A 21,915-nucleotide genomic window follows, 5' to 3' on the forward strand; every position below is an offset into this window, starting at 1 on the left:
GAGCTCATAAGTAAACATGAGAAAAAATGTACAAACAATACCAGTTTCAGCTTAAACATCATGGTCTGCAAAGTTATTCCAAAGTTAAGGAAGATGAGTGAGATAAAGGGAAGAATGAGGAGGATGAGTGGGATGAACAGAATGAGGAATGATCTTGATGAGATCAAGATTATATAAATAAAAGGAGGATGAGTGGGATAAATTAGATTGGATAAAAAACAGGGATGAGAAACAGCAAAAGGAATGATTAAGAGTTTTAAAAAGCATTAAGGTGAGTTGAGTGGAAAGGATATGTAAGATAAGTGAGGAGAATGAGTGGGCTGGTGGGGTTAATAACTTATGAGGATGATAAGTGGGATGAACTGGGTTGATAGAAGAAAAATGATAATAAATGCAATAAAAGGTGAATTTGAAACCCGTATGAGAGGATGAGTGGGATAAAAAAAAAAGGTATAATGAAGAATGAGGTGGATGAGTTAGTAAAACTGGAGCTTTAAAAATAAAAAGGAAGATGATTGGGATGAAAATGGGTGGGTAAGAGAAATCTGGAGAAGGAGTGGGAAGTTTCAGTGATTTTAGTGAGGAAGATGAATGGGATGAACTGGTTGAAGAGAAGAGAAATGATGAGGATTAATAGGTGAGGTGATGAGTGGGATGAGGTAAATAAATGACTCAAACCTCAACTAGCAAAGGAGTTTGACTTGGTAAAGAGAATTTGCATGAATGTAAACTAAATTACATCCATTAGGTTTAATAAACTCAGCCACATTTTCCCAACAACAAGTTGAAAGGTTTGAATGGTTTCTATGAAGGAGAATCAGTGATTTTCTCTTGGGAAAATGTTATTTAATCATCTAATTAGCTTTAATGTTAATAAAAATCTGTATATTCTCAGTATTTATGTAAAAAATGTAAACATACCGAGAATCTAATGCAATGCTGACATTCCAGATTAAGAGTTAAATTAGATACCAGCTGTCAGGAAATGACTGTCCCGTTTCAGGCCTGAACAATAATCATTGTGTTTCTACTGAAGGAAACTAACTGAGTATTAAAACCAGAATAAACCGACAGGAGAACAGCTTTCTGGGTTATTGTTCAGAAAATACAAGCAGAAAGAAAATCCTCTGAAGGTTTCATCATGACTGCAAAGGAAAATTCATGTGTGGAAACTGGAAACATAATTATGTTGTTCAGTTTTTATCTTTTTTAGCTGTTTTGGCTCACAACACATTTTAGATCCTCAAGTCTAACATTGAAATTGTTTGGAGTTTTAGGAGATAATCCAGATTATTCTCAATATTTTTTCATTAATCCAAATTTATTGGATGTTAATTTATTCTTAGAAAAAGTCCAAGAATTTACAACCAAAAAAAAGGTGAACAAACAAACTTTTGGCCACATTTTAGATTTATTCTATCCTAGTTGTCCTTAAAGCCAAAACAATTATGGTTTCCAAGTGACTTTTATTTAATAACTGCTTAGCTCCAGCTTGTGTTGGTAAATCATCCATATTCCTTTATTTTATATCTGAAATATGTTAAAGTTGCAGTATGATGTGTTTTCCATGTGCCATTTTATAGCATAATGAAGTAACTATGTTAGAGTCAGCTGTTATAAAAACACTGTATATATCAAACATGACTTAGAAGAAGTTTTACTTTGTAATTTAAAATTGGGCCACTGTCTCTTTAAGAAGCTCCGCCTTCAGGAAGTCATCCCAACATGGCTCCTCTATTAACCCTTTACCAGCGTTCTTACCAGCGTTGCTCTGAGAATAACTCCATAATGAGCTCAGCAGCTCCACCAGCTGTTTGCTAATTGCTGCCAGCTAGTCTGAAGGAGCTGCGTGGGGGAGGAGCTGCGTTTTGAAGGCGGAGCTAGGTCCAAACAGGCGTTTTAACAGCTGAATGGTTGCCATGGCGATTAAATGATTTCTTAAAGAAGCATGAACGAATCAAAGCAACACTCCAGACTTGCTTTAGATCAGGGAAAAACATTAAAACATGATGGAAAGTTCAAAAAGTAGATTTTATATGATACTGCTGCTTTAACAAAGCCATTATGAAAAGAGCTGCTTAACCCACAACAGGAAGTGAACGTTCCCCGTTTGGACCGAACCAAGCTCTCCTTTAGCTCCCTGGGTTGAGGTCGGCGGTCGGGCGTGTCTGCAGTCAGGACGCCGCTGTGGCCGGCGGACAGTTTTTGAAGGTGAAGTTGAGGTCGGACGGGCGCGGCGCCTGCAGGCGGGACAGCAGCGTGGTGCGCCGGATGCTGCTGTCCGAGTCCTGCTGCCGCAGCCGGTCCCGCAGCCGGCGGCAGCAGGGCAGCAGGCCCAGGAAGTCCGACAGCAGGTGGCCGCTGAAGATCATGTAGATCCAGGGGTTGCAGCAGCTGTTGAGGCTGGCCAGCAGGGCGGACAGCGTCACCGCCGGGTTCTCCGAGTCTGCAGGACGAAAACAAAATGATTAAATAAAATGAAGTTTAAAAAAATCACCAGGCTGAGTTTCAACTAGACAAACAGCTTGAATCGTTTCTGGAGTCTCAACCAACCGAAGGGAACTAGCTATTGGCTGTCTTTAAAGTCACTAGATGATGTCATCATCTAATTTGCATATTTGGTGATTTGTGATCGAAGCGGCTCTACGACAGAGTATGAGGGTCATACTAAGGGAATAAAATTAAATTAAATATTTCAATCTTTTTTTCTCCTACAACTTTATTCTTCTAGTATTTTGACTTTATTCTCATCATTACGACTTTTTTCTGAATTTAATCTCGTGTTATTACGACTTTTTTCTCGTACGACTTTAAGAGACTATTATGACTCTTTTGTTGTACGGATTAATTCTTGTATTATTTCAGCGTTACTGTCGTACAGCTTGATTCTGGTTATTTTATCACATTATTCTCTAATAATTACGACTTTATTTTCATTGTTTCGACATTATTGTTGTACCACTTTATTCTTGTATAATAACGACTTTCTTCTGGTATTATTTTGACTTTATTCTTATTCAGCTTTACTCTTGCAATATGATTTTATTCTGACTTTTCCCCTGTCATATTAGAACGTTGTAACCTCAGCAGCATGTGCGATATATCGGTATCAGCCGATGTTATTGTTGGTCCGTTTATCATCAGCAATAAAGATTTTTATGAACTTTCAGCTGTTAAAGTGACATTTGTTACCAGTTGTAAGAACAAGTCACTTCTTCACTCCATTGAATCCAAACAATGAAATGGGAAAAGTTTTTTTCACATCTTTTTCCTGATGATTTTACACTCTGATGAGTCTTAACATAAATAAATGGTAAATACTTTTTTCTCTACAGTTTTTTAGTGCTGTAAAATATTTTTGTTGTTCATTCTTTATCTAAAAAAACAAACAGATTTAGTTTATATCCGTTTTTTCATTAAAAAGTATAATTTATTCTTGATTTTAAAGGAAAATGAAACTAATTTGTGTAAACATCAAAAACTACATTTTAAAAAATGATAAATCGCATTTTAGGTAACAGAAGACAAATAAATGTATAATGACGCTTTATTTAATTACTACAGCAAATATAAATTAAAGTGAATTATTGTGGATATGTCTAATCTACGGGATAATTAATTAGTATTAAATACGTTTTGGTCATTTAGAGATTTAATTTTTAAATTAACTTTAAAAGTTTAGAACGAGACAAACAGTTTGGATGAAGATATAAAACTAAAATAATAATCATCAATTTTATTTATCTTCTCTAAACACTCAGAATAAATAGAAAACTGGACATTAATCAGAGATTAAAAGCTTTTAGGGAGAAGAAAATGAACAGTTTGCTGATTCATTTTTGTAAAATGTTTCGTTTTGGAAACAAAAGTGCAGATCTTTAACTCACCGCAATACAAAAAATCTGATTATTATTTAGAAGCAGAAGCTGTCAGGAGGTCTTATAAAAACATAACCATCACATTAATCATGCATTTAAAGCTGCTATGGAAGGTAAAATAAACATTTTGTTGATTTATTTGCATACAAAATTCAGTTTTACAAACTAAAAGCGCTGATCTGGTCAGAGCCTGTCAGAAAAGAACCTCAGGAATAAAATGTAGAAGAATTTAGCAGCAGGTCGTGAGACGTGTTGGAAAAAACTCTGACGTTTTCCAGGAATTGAGCTAAATTACAAACAGAAAACTTCAGTAAATAAATTAAAACATAAAACAGGAAGTTAAAAGCTGTTATGAAAAGAAAAATTAACAGTTTGTTCCTTTACTTTCATTTAAAAACAGAGAAAAAGCGCCAGAGGAATAAAACCATCATTTATGGACCCACCGTGCCAGGAGAAGGTTTCGTCCCAAACGGACCACATCTGAACGGTGAAGAACGGAGCCCAGCAAACCACGTAAGCCACCACGATCACGAAAGTCATCTTGACGGTGCGTAATTTGGCGCGGGAGATGGTGGAGACGCTGCTGACGGAGTTCCTGCCCAGGATCCCGGACCTGCCGCCCGCCGCCGAACCGCCCGCCGCCGCGCTCTTCCTGCGCGTCTTGCCCTTCAGGTTCCTCCAGATCGTCCTGCAGATGAAGCCGTAGCAGAACACCAGCACGGCCACCGGAACCAGGAAGATCCCCGCCGTGATCCAGGTGATGTAGGCGCGCAGCCCCCACGGCTCCACGAAGTGACCCCAGCAGTCGTAGACGGCCGAACCGGGCCGAACCTCGCTGAGGGAGAAGATGAAGTACTGCGGGGAGCTGAGCAACAGGCTGCACGCCCAGCTGCAGCTGATCATAATGTAGGCGCGCTGCGTGGGCTGCTGCAGGCTGCGCAGCGGGTGGCAGATAGCCACGTAGCGGTCCACGGTCATCATCACCATCATGTAGGTGGAGGCGAACATGCCCAGAACCTGCAGGTGCTTCACGATGCGGCACAGGAAGTCCGGCCCGTAGAAGCGGAAGGTGACCTCCCAGCAGAGCTGCGGCAGCACCTGGAAGAAGGCGACCACCAGGTCGGCCAGGCTCAGGTGCTTCATGAACAGGTGCATGCGCGACAGCTTTCTGCGGCTGCGCAGCATGGCCAGCAGGACGCTCAGGTTCCCCGCCACCGCCGCCGCGAACGCCAGGCTCAGCACCGTGATCTCCAGCTTGGCCACCTCCTCGTTGCGCCCGAACGGGTCGGAGTGGTTGGCGGTCCCGCTGAGGTTCCGCTGCGTGGCGTTGAAGGAGCGCATGGTGGCGCTCCGGAGAGACGGAGGCGGAGAGGGGACAAACAGCAGGAGACGCGTCTGGGCGCAGCTGGTGCGGGTCTGCCTCTTTTAGAGCTTCCTGTGGAAACCCCATGCACGCAGGGGCGGTCCTAGCCCGTTTGGTGCCCGGGTCAACATGCTCAGGTTGCCAGTTCTGGCCGTTTCCAGCCCAAAACAACGTAAAACCCCAAACCGGCCCAGATCTGTTGATACATGGATGTAACCAGAGTTGGGTAGGAGCTGGTTACATTTATCTGAGTAACTTTTAGGAAAAAAAATGTTTTCTGAAAAGTACTTTGACTTCGCTGCACTTTTGAGTATTTTTATTTGAAGTATTCTTGAGTAAAATTTCTGGATTTTCTCCCCACTGAATGAAAAACAAACAGCTGCAGCTTCTGTTACAGTTTCATCAGTTTGTCATTAAGAAAAACATTTTTTACCTGACTCTTATTTTTTGCTATTTATACAAATTGTTGGAATTTTTATCCTTAAAATACCAAAATTTTCATCTGATTATGTCAGAACAAGTTTTTGCAATTAATTTTATGTCCTTCTTCAAATAACATCATAAACATTGTATTCATATATTTCTGCCAAAAGGCATTTGTTTGTTTTTTTGAGTCTGTAAACTCCACTTAATGAATAATTGATTACTGATTGTTTTAACAATCGATTAATTGCTTCAGTTTTAGATGAGACACCAGAACCCATGATCCAGACTACCTGAAGGCTCCAGAACCGCAGGCTGATCTCCTCCATGCCATGCCGCATTGATGCAGTAATTCATGCAAACCAGAAACTGGAAGCACAGAAATTACATTTCTAGTTATTGATCTTCTATAATTCATAACTTGTTCATTCAGCTCCAGATTCCAGTCAAGAGAAAATGTTTCATCTGCAGAAGCTGGAGCTCTGTAGACAAACAGATTAAATATTGATCATCTTCATAAACACCAGCAACTGTTGATGTAATCAGCATCTAATCAGCAGATCTACGTCTCGCTCTAAAGCATCGACAACCAGATAACCTCAGAGGCTCAGCTTGTTTTTTAATCAGGGAAACCAGCGTCGCTCCTGATGGAGAAGGAAAACTCCTGCAGGCAGAGCAGAAAGCAGATTAAAGTTCCAGCTCTGCCGCCTTTAAGACCAAGACTAACTTTTATGAGAGGCGACAACTCCAGAAGTTCTTCAGGGCTTTGGTTTTACACTGGACTGCAGAGAATAACTACAACTTTTCTGAAGAAATGAGCAGTCCAAGGCTTCCTGCCACAGTGTGTGTACGCTGGAATCCAGCGTACTGATGATAAAAAAGTTAGCTAAAATAGTAAGGTTAGCTTAAGTAGCATCACTAGCATGTGGATGTACATTGACATACTGCATTCAGTATGCTAAATGTGAGCAATACATAAAAAATGAGCTAAAATCCTTAGTCTCTCAGCCAAAATGCTTATTTTAGCTATAATGCTAACGTTAGCATGAGGGCTATCACTAGCACACAGAGTCACTAGCATGTTGACGCTATCAGTAGGATGCAAGTTATCACTAGCATGTTGTGCAACACTGACTTACTCCACTCAGTATGCTAACATTAGTGTATTAGCTAAAATGATAAGGTTAGCTTAATGCTATCAGTAGAACATAAAGTAGCTGAAATTGCTTGATTATATCTGAATTTAAATCTTAATAGTTTAACTATTATAAAAGATATTTTGTTTAGATCAGCAGTGGATTGATTTTTATTCTCCTAATAAATGAAATAATCATGAAAACTGCCTGTAATAAAGATGATTTGATTATCTGCAAACATTAAGGTGATAAAAATGAGGAAACCCAGGAGAAAATGAAGGATTAAATCTCTAGACTCACTGGTCCTCTTACTGAAGGAGAAATCAAAAATCATTCAAATGAAGGTCAGGGTGTGAAAACGTGTTTCATCAGAACCGACCATTAAGGAAAAAAAACAGAAATAAAATTCAACATTGGTGAAACTTCAGCTTTCTATGATTTCATCAGGAAAGAGGGAGTCGAAGCTTTCAGCCTGACGAGGGATTAATAAAGTCGCTTTTATTTGATTAAAAGCATTTGATGATTCCTGAAGGAACCAGATGATTTTACTGCTGCAGGAACTTTGGAAACAAAACCAACTGGGTCTTTTAAACATCCATAACAGAAAAAAACTTTCCCATTTTATAACAATAATCTGTTTTCACTGGAATATCTACAGATGAAAACTTTAGTTTTACATTTCCTTATGAAATGTTACTTTATTTTTGTGTTGTAGTTTCTTAACTCTACCTCAAAAAGGATTTTGTTTTGACTTTCCCTGAAATTATCATTTTTTGCTCTTTATTTAGGAAAAAACACATTTGTTTTGTTCTATTCTTTGTTTATCTTGTTAAATAACTATTAAAGTATGTAATTCATCTTTGTTCAAATTCTTTCTTAAGTTTTAACAATATAATTCAAGGGTAAAAAACAAAAAAACACCAAAATGTCAGAAGTTTGATATTAAATCAAGCTTACATGATAAATGTATCAGTATTAGCATCGATATCAATGTCATAATAAGCAATAAATCAATGAATCGCATAATAAATGAAAGCAAAATCAATCATTTCCATTTGCATTGTTTATTGTTTTTTCTTTTTACCAAAAACTGGATGATAAAAGTCTTCAGTTTGTTGCTTTTTTTAAGGATAATTTTGTCTCCAGAGACTTTATAATTAATATTATTTGTTGTTTTGTTTATGTATTTTGGATATTTAAAATATCTTCCAGCTCCGGTGAGAAATATTCATTAGAATTTAAAGTTAATTGATATATGAGAATGTGTTCAGGGCTGCACTGATTGTGGTTTTCTGGCCGATTGCCGATTATTGATCTTTAAAAACTTTGACCTTCTGATTTTGGCTGATGCAAATTTTTTAAAATCTGAAACGTTGCTAAATATTGGAAAAAAGTTGCTAAGTTGGGAAAAGTGGGATGATTATTGTTAGATGGAAACGTGCAGACATGATCTGGTGGGCAGGGCTAATGTTATGGGCGGGGCCAATCCAGTAGGCGGGGCTAAGCTGTTGGGCGGGGCTAACAGTCAAACCTCTGCAGAAGAAGACAGCGCTGATTTTTAGATCTTTGCTGAGGTAGATAAGATCGGCTTCACCTGTCAGCTGATTACTGACCCAACAGTAAGGATAACTCAACCGGCTGATAATTCAATGCACCCCTAACTAGTATTATAACTTCTGGGAAAATTTGTAATCAACTGAGTCTCTTGGTATTTATTTGGTAGAATTTCTTTCCAAAACTACCTGGTTTGAGACGTGGTTCAGAAAGAATCCTGGAGTAACTTTGCTGCATTTCAGCCACTTAATGTCCAATCACAGAGACCTGGCTGCATCCAGACGTAGCGGACTCTGCCATCAAGCTAGCAGGCTACACAGTACAGCGCCACGACAGAACGAAAGATTCCGGTAAGAGCAGAGGAGGAGGCTCTGTGTTTACCTGAACAACACCTGGTTACTAACACAGCGACTGTCATCAGCCATTGCTGCCCAGACCTGGAGTATGTGACTTTTAGATGCAGACCAATATACCTCCCCAGAGAGTTCACCGTAGTCATGGTAACCGCTGTTTACATCCCACCGGATGCTAATGCTAACAGCTATTGGACTTTTGCATGGCAGCATTAGCCATCTGCAGAGCATCTATCCAGATGCTGTGCACATCATAGCCGGGGACTTCAGCCATGCAGACTTGAAGACGGCGCTCCCCAAATTCCACCAGCATGTAAAGTGTGCTACAAGAGAGGCTAACACTCTGGACAAAGTCTACTCCAACATCAAGCTAGGCTACAGGGCTAGACCACTTCCTCACCTGGGTCAGTCGGATCACCTGTCCCTGCATTTAATTCCTGCTTATGCCCCCCTCAGGAAAACTGCTCCAACCATCACCAAAACCATCAAATCCTGGCCCCAGGATGCGACACAGCAGCTGCAGGACTGTTTCGACAGGACAAACTGGGATGTTTTTGAACATCAGGACCTGGAGGTTTTTACGGACAGTGTACTGTGCTACATCAAGGACTGTATTGACACTGTAGCTGTGGATAAACGCATCTGGGTCTTCCCAAACCAGAAGCCCTGGATGACTCAGGAGGTCCAGCGACTGCTAAAGACCAGGAATACTGCCTTCAGGTCTGGGGACAGGACCGTCTACAGTACAGCCCGAGCTAACTTGAAGAGCGGCATCAGAATGGCTAAGTCCGACTACAGGAGGAGGATAGAGGGCTACCTTGACAGCAACAACAGCAGGCAGGTGTGGCAGGGAATCCAGCATCTCACCAACTACAGGACCAACCTCGCAGCTGCGGAAGGCGACGCCACGCTGGCAGAGGAGCTGAGCCTCTTCTTTGCCCGCTTTGAGGTGAAGCCAACAGAGGCAGCCAACTACACCAAGCGACCCACGACACCACACTCCTCGTTGTAGAGGAGCACGAGGTGAGGCGCACACTGCGGGCTGTCAACCCAAGGAAGGCTGCTGGACCTGATGGCGTCCCTGGACGTGTCCTGAAAGACTGCGCCGATCAGCTGGCTGGAGTCTTCACCAGGATCTTCAACCAGTCCCTAGCCCTGTCTACAGTCCTATCCTGCCTGAAATCTTCCACCATAGTCCCCATACCCAAGAAACCTCACATCTCCTGCCTCAACGACTACCGGCCAGTGGCACTAACCCCTGTGGTGACGAAGTGTTTTGAAAAACTGGTCCAGGGTCACATCACAGCACTTCTCCCTCCTGGCTTTGACCACCACCAGTTCGCCTACAGAGCCAACAGATCCACAGAGGACGCTGTGATCACGGCCCTCCATGCTGCTCTGTCACATCTGGAGCAGCAGGGCAGCTATGTGCGGATGCTCTTTGTAGACTACATGTAGCAGTCCGTCAGACCCAAGAAAACACAGAGAGCTTCGACGGGTGTAGTAGCTTTGTATTTGCTTCTTTCACAGCCAAGTTTGCTGAATAGCACTGAATACACCGTGCTCCAAATACACCGTGAAAACTAAAAGAAAAGAAAATACATTTGCTTGAGTGCCTTTGTTTGACACAAAACATGAATACATTACATAAAAAAAACCCGCTAACTTCACAAACTAATGCTGTTCTAAACATGTACCTCGCTCCGCTGTCCAAGGGCTGCAAAGTTTATGGCGGTAAAGTCCGTGCAGTGCTGCTTCTAGCCTTCTCTGAAGAAAGTGCGCTAACCCAGAGTCACAAAGATGAAGAACATCCTCCTCCTCCTCCTGTCCGTGGGATATTCCCGCCCAACGTTCTGACTGACAGGAAACTAGCAACACTTCCTCTTATTTTTCACTTTAAATGAAGGTACTAACTTAGAGTGAACCAAACTACAGCGCCCCTAGTGGGTACTATGGGTAGCAACCTACAAACAGCATAAATAATGGAATGGGCATTTACACTCCCACCAAATCATGTATGATGAGAACACGTTAACGATTCATGCATGATTTTAAGCATGACAAATGCACATTAAAGTAGCCAACAAACAGAATACAGTTAATGTCACACTTTAACCTTCAGCAATATAATGTCTGATGTGAGACTAATGAATGTCAGTTAGCGACTTTCTAAAAGAACTACAAGTTTTTGAACAGGTCTCTCAATAATGTGATGTTTGTGTGTTGTACCCTGCTTCTTTATTGAATTCCGATCACCAACTTGAAGCTTGACTCTGCGCACCAAGCCGTCGTCCTCTTGTGGTGCTTCAACAACTCGACCCAGTTGCCACTGACTTCTGGGAAGTATGTCTTCCTTTACGATGACAATGTCATTGACCTCAAGGTTGCGACGAGGCAGATGCCATTTTTGTCTTGTAGATATGTTCAGAAGGTACTCCACTTTCCACCTACTCCAAAACTGTTCTGTTAGATATTGCACTCTGCGCCATCTTTTTCTTGCATACAAGTCCTCCTTCACAAACTTTCCAGGAGGGGGCAGTGCAACCTTTGATTTCATTAATATGAGATGGTTTGGAGTTAGAGGTTCAGGTGATTTAGGGTCATTGATTCCATCAACGCTTAGTGGTCGGCCATTGATTATAGACATTGCCTCATAAAACAGTGTTCTTAGAGAAGCGTCATCCAGCCTGCCTTGTGATTGAGTAATGGTAGCATTGAGAACACTGCGGATGGTTCGAATCTGTCGTTCCCACACACCTCCGGCGTGGCTGGCAGATGGGGCGTTGAATATGAATTCGCACTGCTTATCTGCAAGGAAAGCCTCCAAGGTATTTCTATCACATTCCTTGAGAGCCTCTTTTAGCTCATTTTTGGCCCCAACGAAATTTGTACCTTGGTCGCAGTACAGCTTACAGACAGCTCCTCTTAAGCTGATAAAGCATCTTAGGCCGTTAATGAAAGAGTCTGTAGACAGATTCTCTAGCATTTCAATGTGAACTGCGCGTGAGGAAAGGCAGGTAAAGAGGAGTCCATACCTCTTTTGCTCCTTGCGACCTTGCTTGGTGGTGAATGGACCGAAACAATCCATTCCACTGTAGGTGAAAGGATCTGAGACCTCAACTCGTTCCTTCGGTAGCTCCGACATGCGTTGTTCCTCAAGAGGCCGTCGAAGCTTTCGACATTGAACACATCTGCTTATTAGCTTTGCAACTTCTTTACTCCCACCAATCACCCAAAACCCATTTGCTCTGATCTCCATGAGCGTCTGGCTTCGGCCTTGATGACAAATCTTTGAATGAAAGTGAGATATGATCAGGTTTGTAATGTGATGGTCTTTTGGGAGGATAACAGGGTGTTTCAAACCTTGGCAGAGTGTTGACTGTTTTAGTCTTCCTCCAACCCGGAGAAGTCCCTGATCTACAACGGGATCCAGTTGAAAGAGAGGGCTTGAACTTGGGAGACTATCTTTTGCCTTCAACACTCTCAGCTCTTGAAAAAAGGATTGCTGCTGGAGGAGTTTTATTATTGTGTCAGCGGCTCTTTTGCGTTCATCCGCAGTTACAACACTGCCATATTGGGTTATGTTTGGTCTCAGTCTTTTTATTCTTGCCACTACTTTAAGGAGCATTGACCAGCTAGAGAACCTTTCGAAGCGTCTGAGGACGGTGTCTTGTTCGCTTGTTTGAGTTGTAAAGGTTTTGACTGCTTTAACTTCTGGATCACCTACCAATAGTTCAGCTGAGTGGGCAGCTGAGTAGGAAATCTCTTGTTCCCACAGAAACTTTGGGCCAGATAGCCAGCAGGTTGTCATAATCTCTGATGCACTAAGGCCTCTAGAGGCATGGTCTGCTGGATTCTGAGCTGTGTCAATGTAGTGCCACTGTTTGGGATCTGTAATTTCCCTAATCAACTGGACACGATTTGCGACAAAGACATGGAATCTTCGTGCCTCATTGTTGATATATGCCAAGACTACTTGGGAGTCAGTCCAAAAGAACTCCTCATCAATGTTAATCTCAAGCTCTGATCTTAGCATAAAGCTCATCTTAGCTGAGGTGACTGCGGCTGACAGTTCTAGTCGTGGTATGCTTATAACTTTGGTAGGTGCGACTCTAGCTTTAGCTATAACCAGACTACAGTGCACTTTGCTGTCATCACTTATGAACCTAATGTAGGAACATGCTCCATAGCCGATGTTACTGGCATCAGAGAAGTGATGCAGTTCCACTTTAACAATGTCTTTTAGTTCAGGTGGATGGTAACATCTGGGTACTATGACTGATTTAAGTTTTTCCAAACCATTTTTCCAGTCCTCCCACCGTGAGCGCAGGTTGTCAGGAATGGGGTCATCCCATTCGGTACCTCTACGGCAGAGCTCCTGTAGGATACCTTTGCCACTCAAAGTGAAGGGAGCTACAAAGCCCAGTGGGTCATATAAAGATGAGATAACTGACAGTAGGCTCCGGCGAGTAGGAGGCTGGTCCTTTGTATTTACACTGAAGCTGAAGGTGTCATTTTTAACTGACCACTGGATTCCAAGCACATGACCTTCAGGTGTAGTATCAGGTTTGAGGTCGAGTGACTCTGTTGTAGTGGCTCTTTCTGAAGGTGGAAGATGAGAGAGAGCATCACTTTCGTTGGAATTAAACTTGTGCAGATGTAAACCTGCAAGTTTGCAAAGGGCTTGTGTTTCATTTATGAGCTCTCGAGCCTCTTTGACTGATGGAACACTTGTCAACCCATCGTCTACATAGAAACTCCTTTCAACAAAGTCGGATGCTTTCGGGTAGTCAGATCTGTGCTGTTGTGCCAGGTACTTAAGGCCAAAATTAGCACATCCGGGGGAAGATCCAGCACCGAACAAATGCACTGCCATTCTGTACTCTTTGGGCTCTACTTCTAATTGTCCATCCGGCCACCACAGAAATCGTAAGTAGTTACGCATCTCTGGGCAGACGAAGAACTGATGGAACATTCGTTCGATGTCGCAGATGATGGCTACATTCTCCCTTCTGAAACGACAAAGTACCCCCACCAGTGAGTTAATCATATCAGGACCTGTGAGAAGAGTATCGTTCAGTGAGACGCCAAGAAACTTAGCAGAACAGTCAAAGACGACTCTTAACTTCGTTGGCTTTTTGGGGTGGTAGACCCCATGGTGTGGGATGTACCAAGCGATCTCATCATCTGTCACAGGAGGGGCTAGTTCTGCATCACCACTACTGATAATGTCTTTCATAAAGGCTTTGTAATGCTCATGATACTGTTTGTCAGCCTTTAGCCTTTTCTTTAGGTGTTGCAGTCGGACTGTGGCTAGCCTCTTATTGTTGGGAAGGGTTGGTGGCTTACTATCCTTGAAGGGAAGGGGCATCTGATAGTGTCCATCCTCTCTCTGCTTTATTGTGTCACTGAGGATTTGTAAAAAACGAACATCGTCCTGGGATACATATTTATCCTCATAGTTTCTCTCATTGAAGTCTGACTCTAAGACTCTAAGCACGTCAGCAGCTGAGGGTGTGGGCATTTGTTTGACATTGATGCGGTGCACATAACTCTGATTTCCCTCTCTGTCTAAGTGGGGATTACCAGACCCAATGACACTCCAACCAAGAATAGTTCTTTGTGCAAAAGGTTCGTTCAATTGTCCTGTGACTATTTCTAGGGGAGCTAGTGCTGATGGACAGTCATAACCGATTAGCAAGCCCACTTCACAATTTTGTAGTGGCTGTAGCTGGTTGGCTAGGTCTTTAAGGTGTGGCCACTGAAGTGCAGTTTCTCTAGAGGGAATATGGGACTTGTCAACTGGGATAAAGTCACGAGAGTAGGCTTGTTTTATTTTGACGTGAGCAGAGTCAAAGCTACGCTCCTTTAAGTTGCTAGCAAGTCTGCTTGCTACAACTGTGTCAACAGAGGTCATTGTGCTGAGCTTTAACTGCACTGGTTGCTTATCCACATTCAGCTCAGAGGCCAAGTCTCCTAAAATGAAGGAAGAGTCACTTTGGGTGTCAAGCAGGGCATACGTGAGTATTTCTTTCTGTGGCTCTGATGCTGCTGACACAAAAACTGGTACTATGCTTGATGTTGCAGATGTTTTTCTCGTAAGTACATGGGTCATGACTTTATGCACTTCCTTGTTTGCATTCTCAGCTGGGGGAACAGAGTCCTCAGTTCTCCTTTCTTTGGGTTCCTTTACTCCCTCTGTGTGGAGACAGGTGGGGTGACGTCGGCCACACTTACTGCAGGAGTGACGTCCTTTGCATTCTTTAGTTACATGGCCTTTTCTTAAACATCCGAAGCAGAGGTGATTTTCACGAATGAAAACTTTCTTTTCATCATTGGTTTTTGCTGAAAATGTAGGACACTGAGCTACACCATGCAATTTGTCTTTGCAAAACAAACAAGGTGGTTTAGGTTTAGGAGCGACCACTGTGGGGAAGGGAGACTTTGTCTGGACAGTTGTAGTTAGTGCTTTTGCTCTTTTAATGTGTCTCTCCTCTGTTTTGTCACTCATTAGGAATGGTGAGGCGACAGGGTGACAAGCAACTTTAGCTTCCTTTTGTAAGAATTGTGTGAAGTGAACAAAGCTGGGGTACTCCTGATGTTTGTCTAGCTCGTCCACAACAATGCGACTCCATCTCTGTATTATCCAGTCAGGCAGTTTTTTGAGAAGCTTGTGATTTTCCTCACAATCATTCAGGATTTCTAGGCCCTTGACTTGGGGAATAGCCTCTGCACAGCTCTGAAGAAAGTCTGCAAACTCTCTCAGTGCTAAAGGATCGTTAGCAGCTATTTCGGGCCATTTTGTAAGCTTGTTTCTAAATGCTCTTTGGACAATGAATGGGCTGCCATACCTTTCTTGCAGGACATTCCAGATGCCCTGGTATGCTTCTTCAGTGTTGCAATAAAAATATCCCTCTACCGCCTTTCGAGCTTCACCTGCAATATAACTCTTTAGATACAATATTTTCTCACAAGCAGGTAAGGGTTTGTTGCCAATTAGCGCCATAAAGGATACTTTCCAGTCAACAAACTTTAGAGGGTCACCACTAAAGATAGCTGGCTCTGGTACAGGAAGTCGGTTTAAGGTAAGGGAGTTTGCTAGAACTTCAGCTAAGCAAAGTTCTCCTCGTTCCGCACCAGAGTAGTGATGCTTAAACGGCAAGGCCAACGGATTTAAAGATGGCTGTGGTACACTGACAGAGTCATTTAAAGCATTCTCAAAGTTGTGGCAGGATGCTAGGTCACAGCTTTCAACATCATTTAAAGTGCTTAAGGCTCTTACAGGTGCTGCTGCTACTTTTACTTCACTTTCTGCCTTTAAATGCTGTAGTTTGATTTTTTCTTGCTCAAGTCTTGCCTTTGTTTCCACTTCTTCTTGTTTTAACTTTGCCAGTGCTTCATTTTCCTTCAACTTCCATTCATTTTCCATTTGGTTGACCTTAGCTTGCTGTGCAAGTATTTCTTGCATAGCCTTTGCTTGTTCTACTTTAGCTGCAAATTCAGCTTCTGCTTCACGACTGCTTGAAGAATTCGTCTTTGAGCGTGCAACTGAATCGTCTGGGAACGATGTTTCAGTTTTTGTATCTCCAAACACAGAGCCATAGTCATTTTTGTTTAGCATCAACCTTACTCTTTCCTTTTCAAGACGATCATTAAAAGGCTGATCAACATTTTCTTGTCGTTTTGCAATAACCTCACAAATGTCAGTTGTAAGCACAGTACAGGCATCCATCCTTTTTACTACGTTTGGGGTCATGTTTTGGTTGCGGCGAATGGGTTCATAATGTTGTTGTACAGCCGCATGCTTGTCCCTTATGTCATGGCTGGCACTGTTTAAATCTTCAGGTGAGCAGAAAGCCTTCAGTTTTGTTCTAATTTTTATAGCTGACTCCTTCCAAGAATCATATACTCTGTTAAATGCTCGTTCATGTTTCTTTGCATCCTGTTCATGCATTTCTTTGCCCTTTTCAGTTAGGCGTCTTTCACGATTGCTGGATCTCACCTCTTGCTGTTCTACGTTGTCGGGTTCTTCAGCAGGGTACAACATTTTGTTCCTTTAATGTGTGTGTTTGCGCTTTGTAGTAATGTCTGGACTTAAATTTGAATAAGTGTTGCTTTAACTTTAAGACTATGTGGAGAAACAACCCTCAGATCAGACATTTGAACCATGGAGGTAAACAATTTAACATCCACACATATAACAAATATGACTGTAAATACTGCTGATGTACTGCAAATTATTTAGAGGAAAACCAAACCATGCAGTTTAAGAAATAGCATTTACTTAATGCACACCCACCGTAGCTTTAAGACATTAAACTACGACTGCAGTTAAGACTTTAAACTCTTAATTACTGTGCAGGTAATTTGATCTCCTTTTTTCAAAGTCCTTTTTGAGTAAAATACCTGAACCTTTATGAATAACCGAGTCACAGTCCAATATGAAGAGCTGTGATGAAGTCTCAATGATTCTTGACAGGAGTAGAGTCTCTTTAGGCTGGTGTAGGCCTTGCTCGACTGACACGTGGGTTGCACTGTCTAACATGGAACCGTCTTTCACTCAGCGACGAGTTTTCACTGTAGCAGTCCGTCAGACCCAAGAAAACACAGAGAGCTTCGACGGGTGTAGTAGCTTTGTATTTGCTTCTTTCACAGCCAAGTTTGCTGAATAGCACTGAAATACACCGTGCTCCAAATACACCGTGAAAACTAAAAGAAAAGAAAATACATTTGCTTGAGTGCCTTTGTTTGACACAAAACATGAATACATTACATAAAAAAAACCCGCTAACTTCACAAACTAATGCTGTTCTAAACATGTACCTCGCTCCGCTGTCCAAGGGCTGCAAAGTTTATGGCGGTAAAGTCCGTGCAGTGCTGCTTCTAGCCTTCTCTGAAGAAAGTGCGCTAACCCAGAGTCACAAAGATGAAGAACATCCTCCTCCTCCTCCTGTCCGTGGGATATTCCCGCCCAACGTTCTGACTGACAGGAAACTAGCAACACTTCCTCTTATTTTTCACTTTAAATGAAGGTACTAACTTAGAGTGAACCAAACTACAGCGCCCCTAGTGGGTACTATGGGTAGCAACCTACAAACAGCATAAATAATGGAATGGGCATTTACACTACAGCTCTGCTTTTAATACCATCCTCCCTCACAGACTGGTGGACAAACTGGGGGACCTGGGCCTCCCTCACTCCACCTGCATGTGGATCCTGAGCTTACTGACCAACCGACAGCAGAGAGTTAGGGTGGGAAAACATACATCCACTGCCCTCAGCCTTAGTACTGGCTCTCCACAGGGCTGTGTGCTGAGCCCCCTGCTCTATTGTCTGTACACATACGACTGCACCTCTGCCCACCACAGCAACACCATCATCAAGTTTGCTGATGACACCACAGTGGTGGGGCTTATCTCAGGAGGCGACGAGTCCGCCTTCAGGGGGGAGGTGGAGCGGCTGTTAGTGTGGTGCAGGGAGAACAATCTGCTCCTCAACAACTCAAAGACAAAAGAACTCATAATAGATTACAGGAGGAATAAAACGGACATTACACCACTAACCATTGGGGGAAAATGTGTGGAGAGGGTAGCTGATTTCCGTTTCCTGGGGGTCCACATTGAACAGGGCCTCACATGGAACATGAACACCTTGGAGCTGATAAAAAAGGCCCAGCAAAGACTGAACTTCCTGAGGGTTCTCAGGAGGAACAGCATCAAGGAGAAGCTGCTGGTGTCCTTCTACAAGTGCTCCATAGAGAGCATACTGACCTACTGTATCTGCGTCTGGTATAACAGCAGCACTACGGCTCAAAGGAAAGCTCTCCAAAGGGTTGTGAATACAGCCCAAAAAATCATTGGCTGCCCTCTCCCCTCACTGGAGGACCTGCACAGCGACCGCTGTCTAAGAAAAGCACAACACATCACAAAGGACACTTCTCACCCCGGACCTTCTCTGTTCACACTGCTGCCTTCAGGCAGAAGATACAGAGCAACCAGAACCAGAACCAACCGTCTCAGAGACAGTTTCTACCCGACAGCAATAACAAAACTAAATGCAATCAAAAACAACCATTAATCATCATGAATGATGGATGTGAGAATGTGGCTGTTCTTATTTATTGGTTTTTTTGTTTGTTTGTTTTGTTTATGTTTTTTTTACCAGTTATTTGTTAATTCTTACATTGTGTGTGAATTGTGAGACAGTTATTTTTTGTTTTTAAGCAAATGCACTGACTGATGGCACCTTTTAAATTTCGTTGTTCTTGTGACAATGACAATAAAGATTTATCTATCTATCTATCTATCTATCTATCTATGTATTTAACAAATTTAAGATGAAAAACAAGAGGAATACACCAAAACACAATTTAATATTTTTTAAATTAAGTTATTTCTTTCTGACTTTTTTTACATGAAAACATTTCATATCAAACATAAATTAAAAATATCCCGAGTGAAAAGTAAAATAAATACATTTATTTTTTAACAGAAAAAAAATCTATTTAACAATGAAGCATTAGGGCCATAATAATGAAAAACGAGAATAAATTTGAAATAATAGGAGTATAAAGTCATTGTAATATGAGAATGAAATCATTATGAGAATAAAATCATAAAATGATGAATTTATGCACAAATTTAAGATAAAAAATGCATCATTGCACAATTTAAAAAAATTTTGTCAGTAAGTTTATTTTTTTTACATTAAAATGTTTCAGATAAAACTAACTTTAATATAAATAAAAATATTCTTAGTAAAAAGAAAATGTCTAAATAAAATTAATAATAATTTCAGTTATTAACAAAAAATATATATATCCTAAGATAGAGTATTAGGGCCATACTAATGAGAAAATAATGTTAAAATTAAATGTAACAACATTAATTCAAATTCTTCAGTTATTGTAGATCGTGATAGAATAATAAATAAATATGACAATTACAAGAATTACGTTATACAAGAATAAAGGTTCAAATAAGAAAATAAACCATAAATTCATACTATTCTGTTTTAAAGTCATAATATTTTGACTTTATTCTCAAAATATTGCTGGGAAGAATTGTGTTGCCTCCAACAAGATGGCCGGGGCTAAATCCTGGAAAATCCTGGAAAAAAACAAACTAAATTGTTGATTTCAAATGATCTAAGTGTTAATTTATGAACTGAAAGTGAGAAGGAAACAGAAAGGCGGCGCAGCATGACGCTCCATTAATGGCAGCTTTAACACGCCGTTACATTTCTAGGATTTCTCCTGATAAAGTCACATTTGGCCCCCAGACCAGAGGAAGCATCACCTGCTGCATCACCTGCTGTTTCTCCACTCTGTCAAACCTCGGGGTGCTAATTGCTTTCAGAGACGATGGATTTCTCACTCGCTGTTTCTTTTTTATGACAAACTGCAGATAAAGATCCTGCAACTTTTTAATGTATGCAACCATTTCCATGCAGCATTAGCATCTTTAAGGCATTTTTGTTTTCCAGCTCATTTCTCAGATAGATCTGTTAGACATTGAATCTCCTTCCACTGAATAAATTCTTGATTCATTTATTGTTTTTAATGATTAATCGGAACTGGGAATGTTCCAGCGTCGAGTTATCATGCGACAAAGCGACTGCAATGATCATTTAAAAAACAAGAACTTGTGCTAAAATTATGTTAGCTTAAATGTTTATTAGCATGCAGCTATCAGTTTTCTGAATGTATATTTGATCCCTCCTTTTGGAAAATATGATTACAATAAATAATAAAAGTCTTAATGGATTTTAATGTGGAAGATAACTCAGTGTTCTTAGAAAAAATTTACCGATTTGTGGATTTTTTTTCAGGCGTTTGCCAAGCAGTCAAGCCAGGAAGAGCGTTTATTTTCCTCGCTGCTGATTGGTGGAACCGCAAGGAGCGGCAATACCAAGGATGCTGATTGGTGGGACTGCTTAGAGCACAGAAGGCTCGAGGTTGTTAGCTTCTGTGTTAGCACTAAAATGATTTCTGCTTTGTATGCGCTGCTAAAAAACACTAAATCTTACAAAGTATTTCGGTTTATTTTCCAGTGTAACTATCTTAGTACACTTGAAATGAGACAAGTAACTTTACAGCAAAAAATAGGAGCTTGTTTTAAGTCAATAATTATTTAATATAGATGAAAACGTATTACTTCCATGATTCACTTATAACAAGATATTTTTCCTAGAGTTTTCAAATAAATTTTTTATTATATTTTTGGGCAGCAAGATTTGTTTTTGAGTAAAAAACATCTCAATAATTGGGGCTCTATTTACTCCAACATCAAGAGCAAAGCAAAAACTTAATTAGGACGGAATATTAGGGCCATGCCCAGAAAATTCAATAACATTACAAGAATAAAGTGTCATATTGTGCAACAATATGACACTTTATTCTCATTAATTTATTACTAGTCTCAGTTTTCTGACTTTATTCTCATTGTTTTATTATTATCATTTTACTTTTTTTAGTATAGCCCTTGGAAATTTGTAAAAAAAAAATCAAGTATTATTTTATTTTTATTTGACCTTTATTTATTCATGTTATCTCATTGAAATTCAAGATATAATTTCCAAGAATGATTGGTTTTGATAAATCAAAATTACAAACAGAAATAAAAGAAGCAATTAAGAAATTTGACTTAATTAAATAAGCTATTAAAATATGAACTATTCTATTAACTCATATTTTTCTTCTTAAAAAGAATAACTTCTTTTTGCAGACCTCAGTTATTTCTATAACTGAGGTCTGGGGCTGCCAAAATCCTCCAGAGGAGCCAGAAATGGCCCCCAGGCCAGACTTTGAACACCCTGAGCTCTTGGCATGGATTCGATGAGTGAAAGAAGTAAAATCCTTTCAACTATAAAGTTCATTTCAGTTTACAGTCTCACTGCTTTCTTCTCAACTCTGCTTATGATTCCAGTTGCAAAACCTGGACTGTGGAGAGCGATAAACAGACCCACTGAGGAAATGCATGGTTTATTAAAGTCAGAGCGACGCCCAGAGGCCCAATAAATGTGTTTTATTTGTATTCTGTGCAGAAAAGCCGCAGCAGTGGGGAACGTTGCTGCTGAGGATCAATAGCCCTGATTTAGCCGAGTCAAACCTCGAGGCTTCTATGTTTCCATACAAAGAAATATTGAGGCTGATGATGAAAAGACGTTTCACTTCAGGGGACAAAGTGTTGAACCGGCGGAGAAAAAT

General features: G+C 40.9%; 2 protein-coding genes across 2 annotated transcripts; both read right to left on the reverse strand.

Annotated features, from left to right (window-relative positions):
- Window positions 1-1,949: 1,949 nt before the first annotated feature.
- avpr1ab (arginine vasopressin receptor 1Ab) lies at window positions 1,950-7,454 on the reverse strand. Its single transcript, XM_028043272.1, has 3 exons — window positions 5,958-7,454; window positions 4,322-5,437; window positions 1,950-2,446 (listed from the first exon to the last, which is right to left on the reverse strand). Exons 2-3 carry the CDS (start codon window positions 5,217-5,219, stop codon window positions 2,175-2,177), a joined length of 1,170 nt encoding a protein of 389 aa, XP_027899073.1. The 5' UTR covers window positions 5,220-5,437; window positions 5,958-7,454; the 3' UTR covers window positions 1,950-2,174.
- A 2,747-nt stretch (window positions 7,455-10,201) lies between these two features.
- LOC114161234 (uncharacterized) lies at window positions 10,202-14,550 on the reverse strand. The gene is made up of 2 exons (XM_028044422.1): window positions 10,405-14,550; window positions 10,202-10,290 (listed from the first exon to the last, which is right to left on the reverse strand). Exon 1 carries the CDS (start codon window positions 14,229-14,231, stop codon window positions 10,866-10,868), a length of 3,366 nt encoding a protein of 1,121 aa, XP_027900223.1. The 5' UTR covers window positions 14,232-14,550; the 3' UTR covers window positions 10,202-10,290; window positions 10,405-10,865.
- Window positions 14,551-21,915: the final 7,365 nt, after the last annotated feature.

Source organism: Xiphophorus couchianus, chromosome 17, assembly GCF_001444195.1.
Source record: "Xiphophorus couchianus chromosome 17, X_couchianus-1.0, whole genome shotgun sequence".
NCBI lineage: Eukaryota > Metazoa > Chordata > Actinopteri > Cyprinodontiformes > Poeciliidae > Xiphophorus > Xiphophorus couchianus.

Bases quoted from the DNA above. Each gene is read 5' to 3' on its own strand.
- avpr1ab (XM_028043272.1), bottom strand. From the start codon at position 5,219: ATGCGCTCCTTCAACGCCACGCAGCGGAACCTCAGCGGGACCGCCAAC. The intron at 2,447-4,321 runs GTGGGTCCATAA...TTCGTCCTGCAG, and splicing joins CGAAACCTTCTCCTGGCACG to ACTCGGAGAACCCGGCGGTG.
- LOC114161234 (XM_028044422.1), bottom strand. From the start codon at position 14,231: ATGCCCACACCCTCAGCTGCTGACGTGCTTAGAGTCTTAGAGTCAGAC.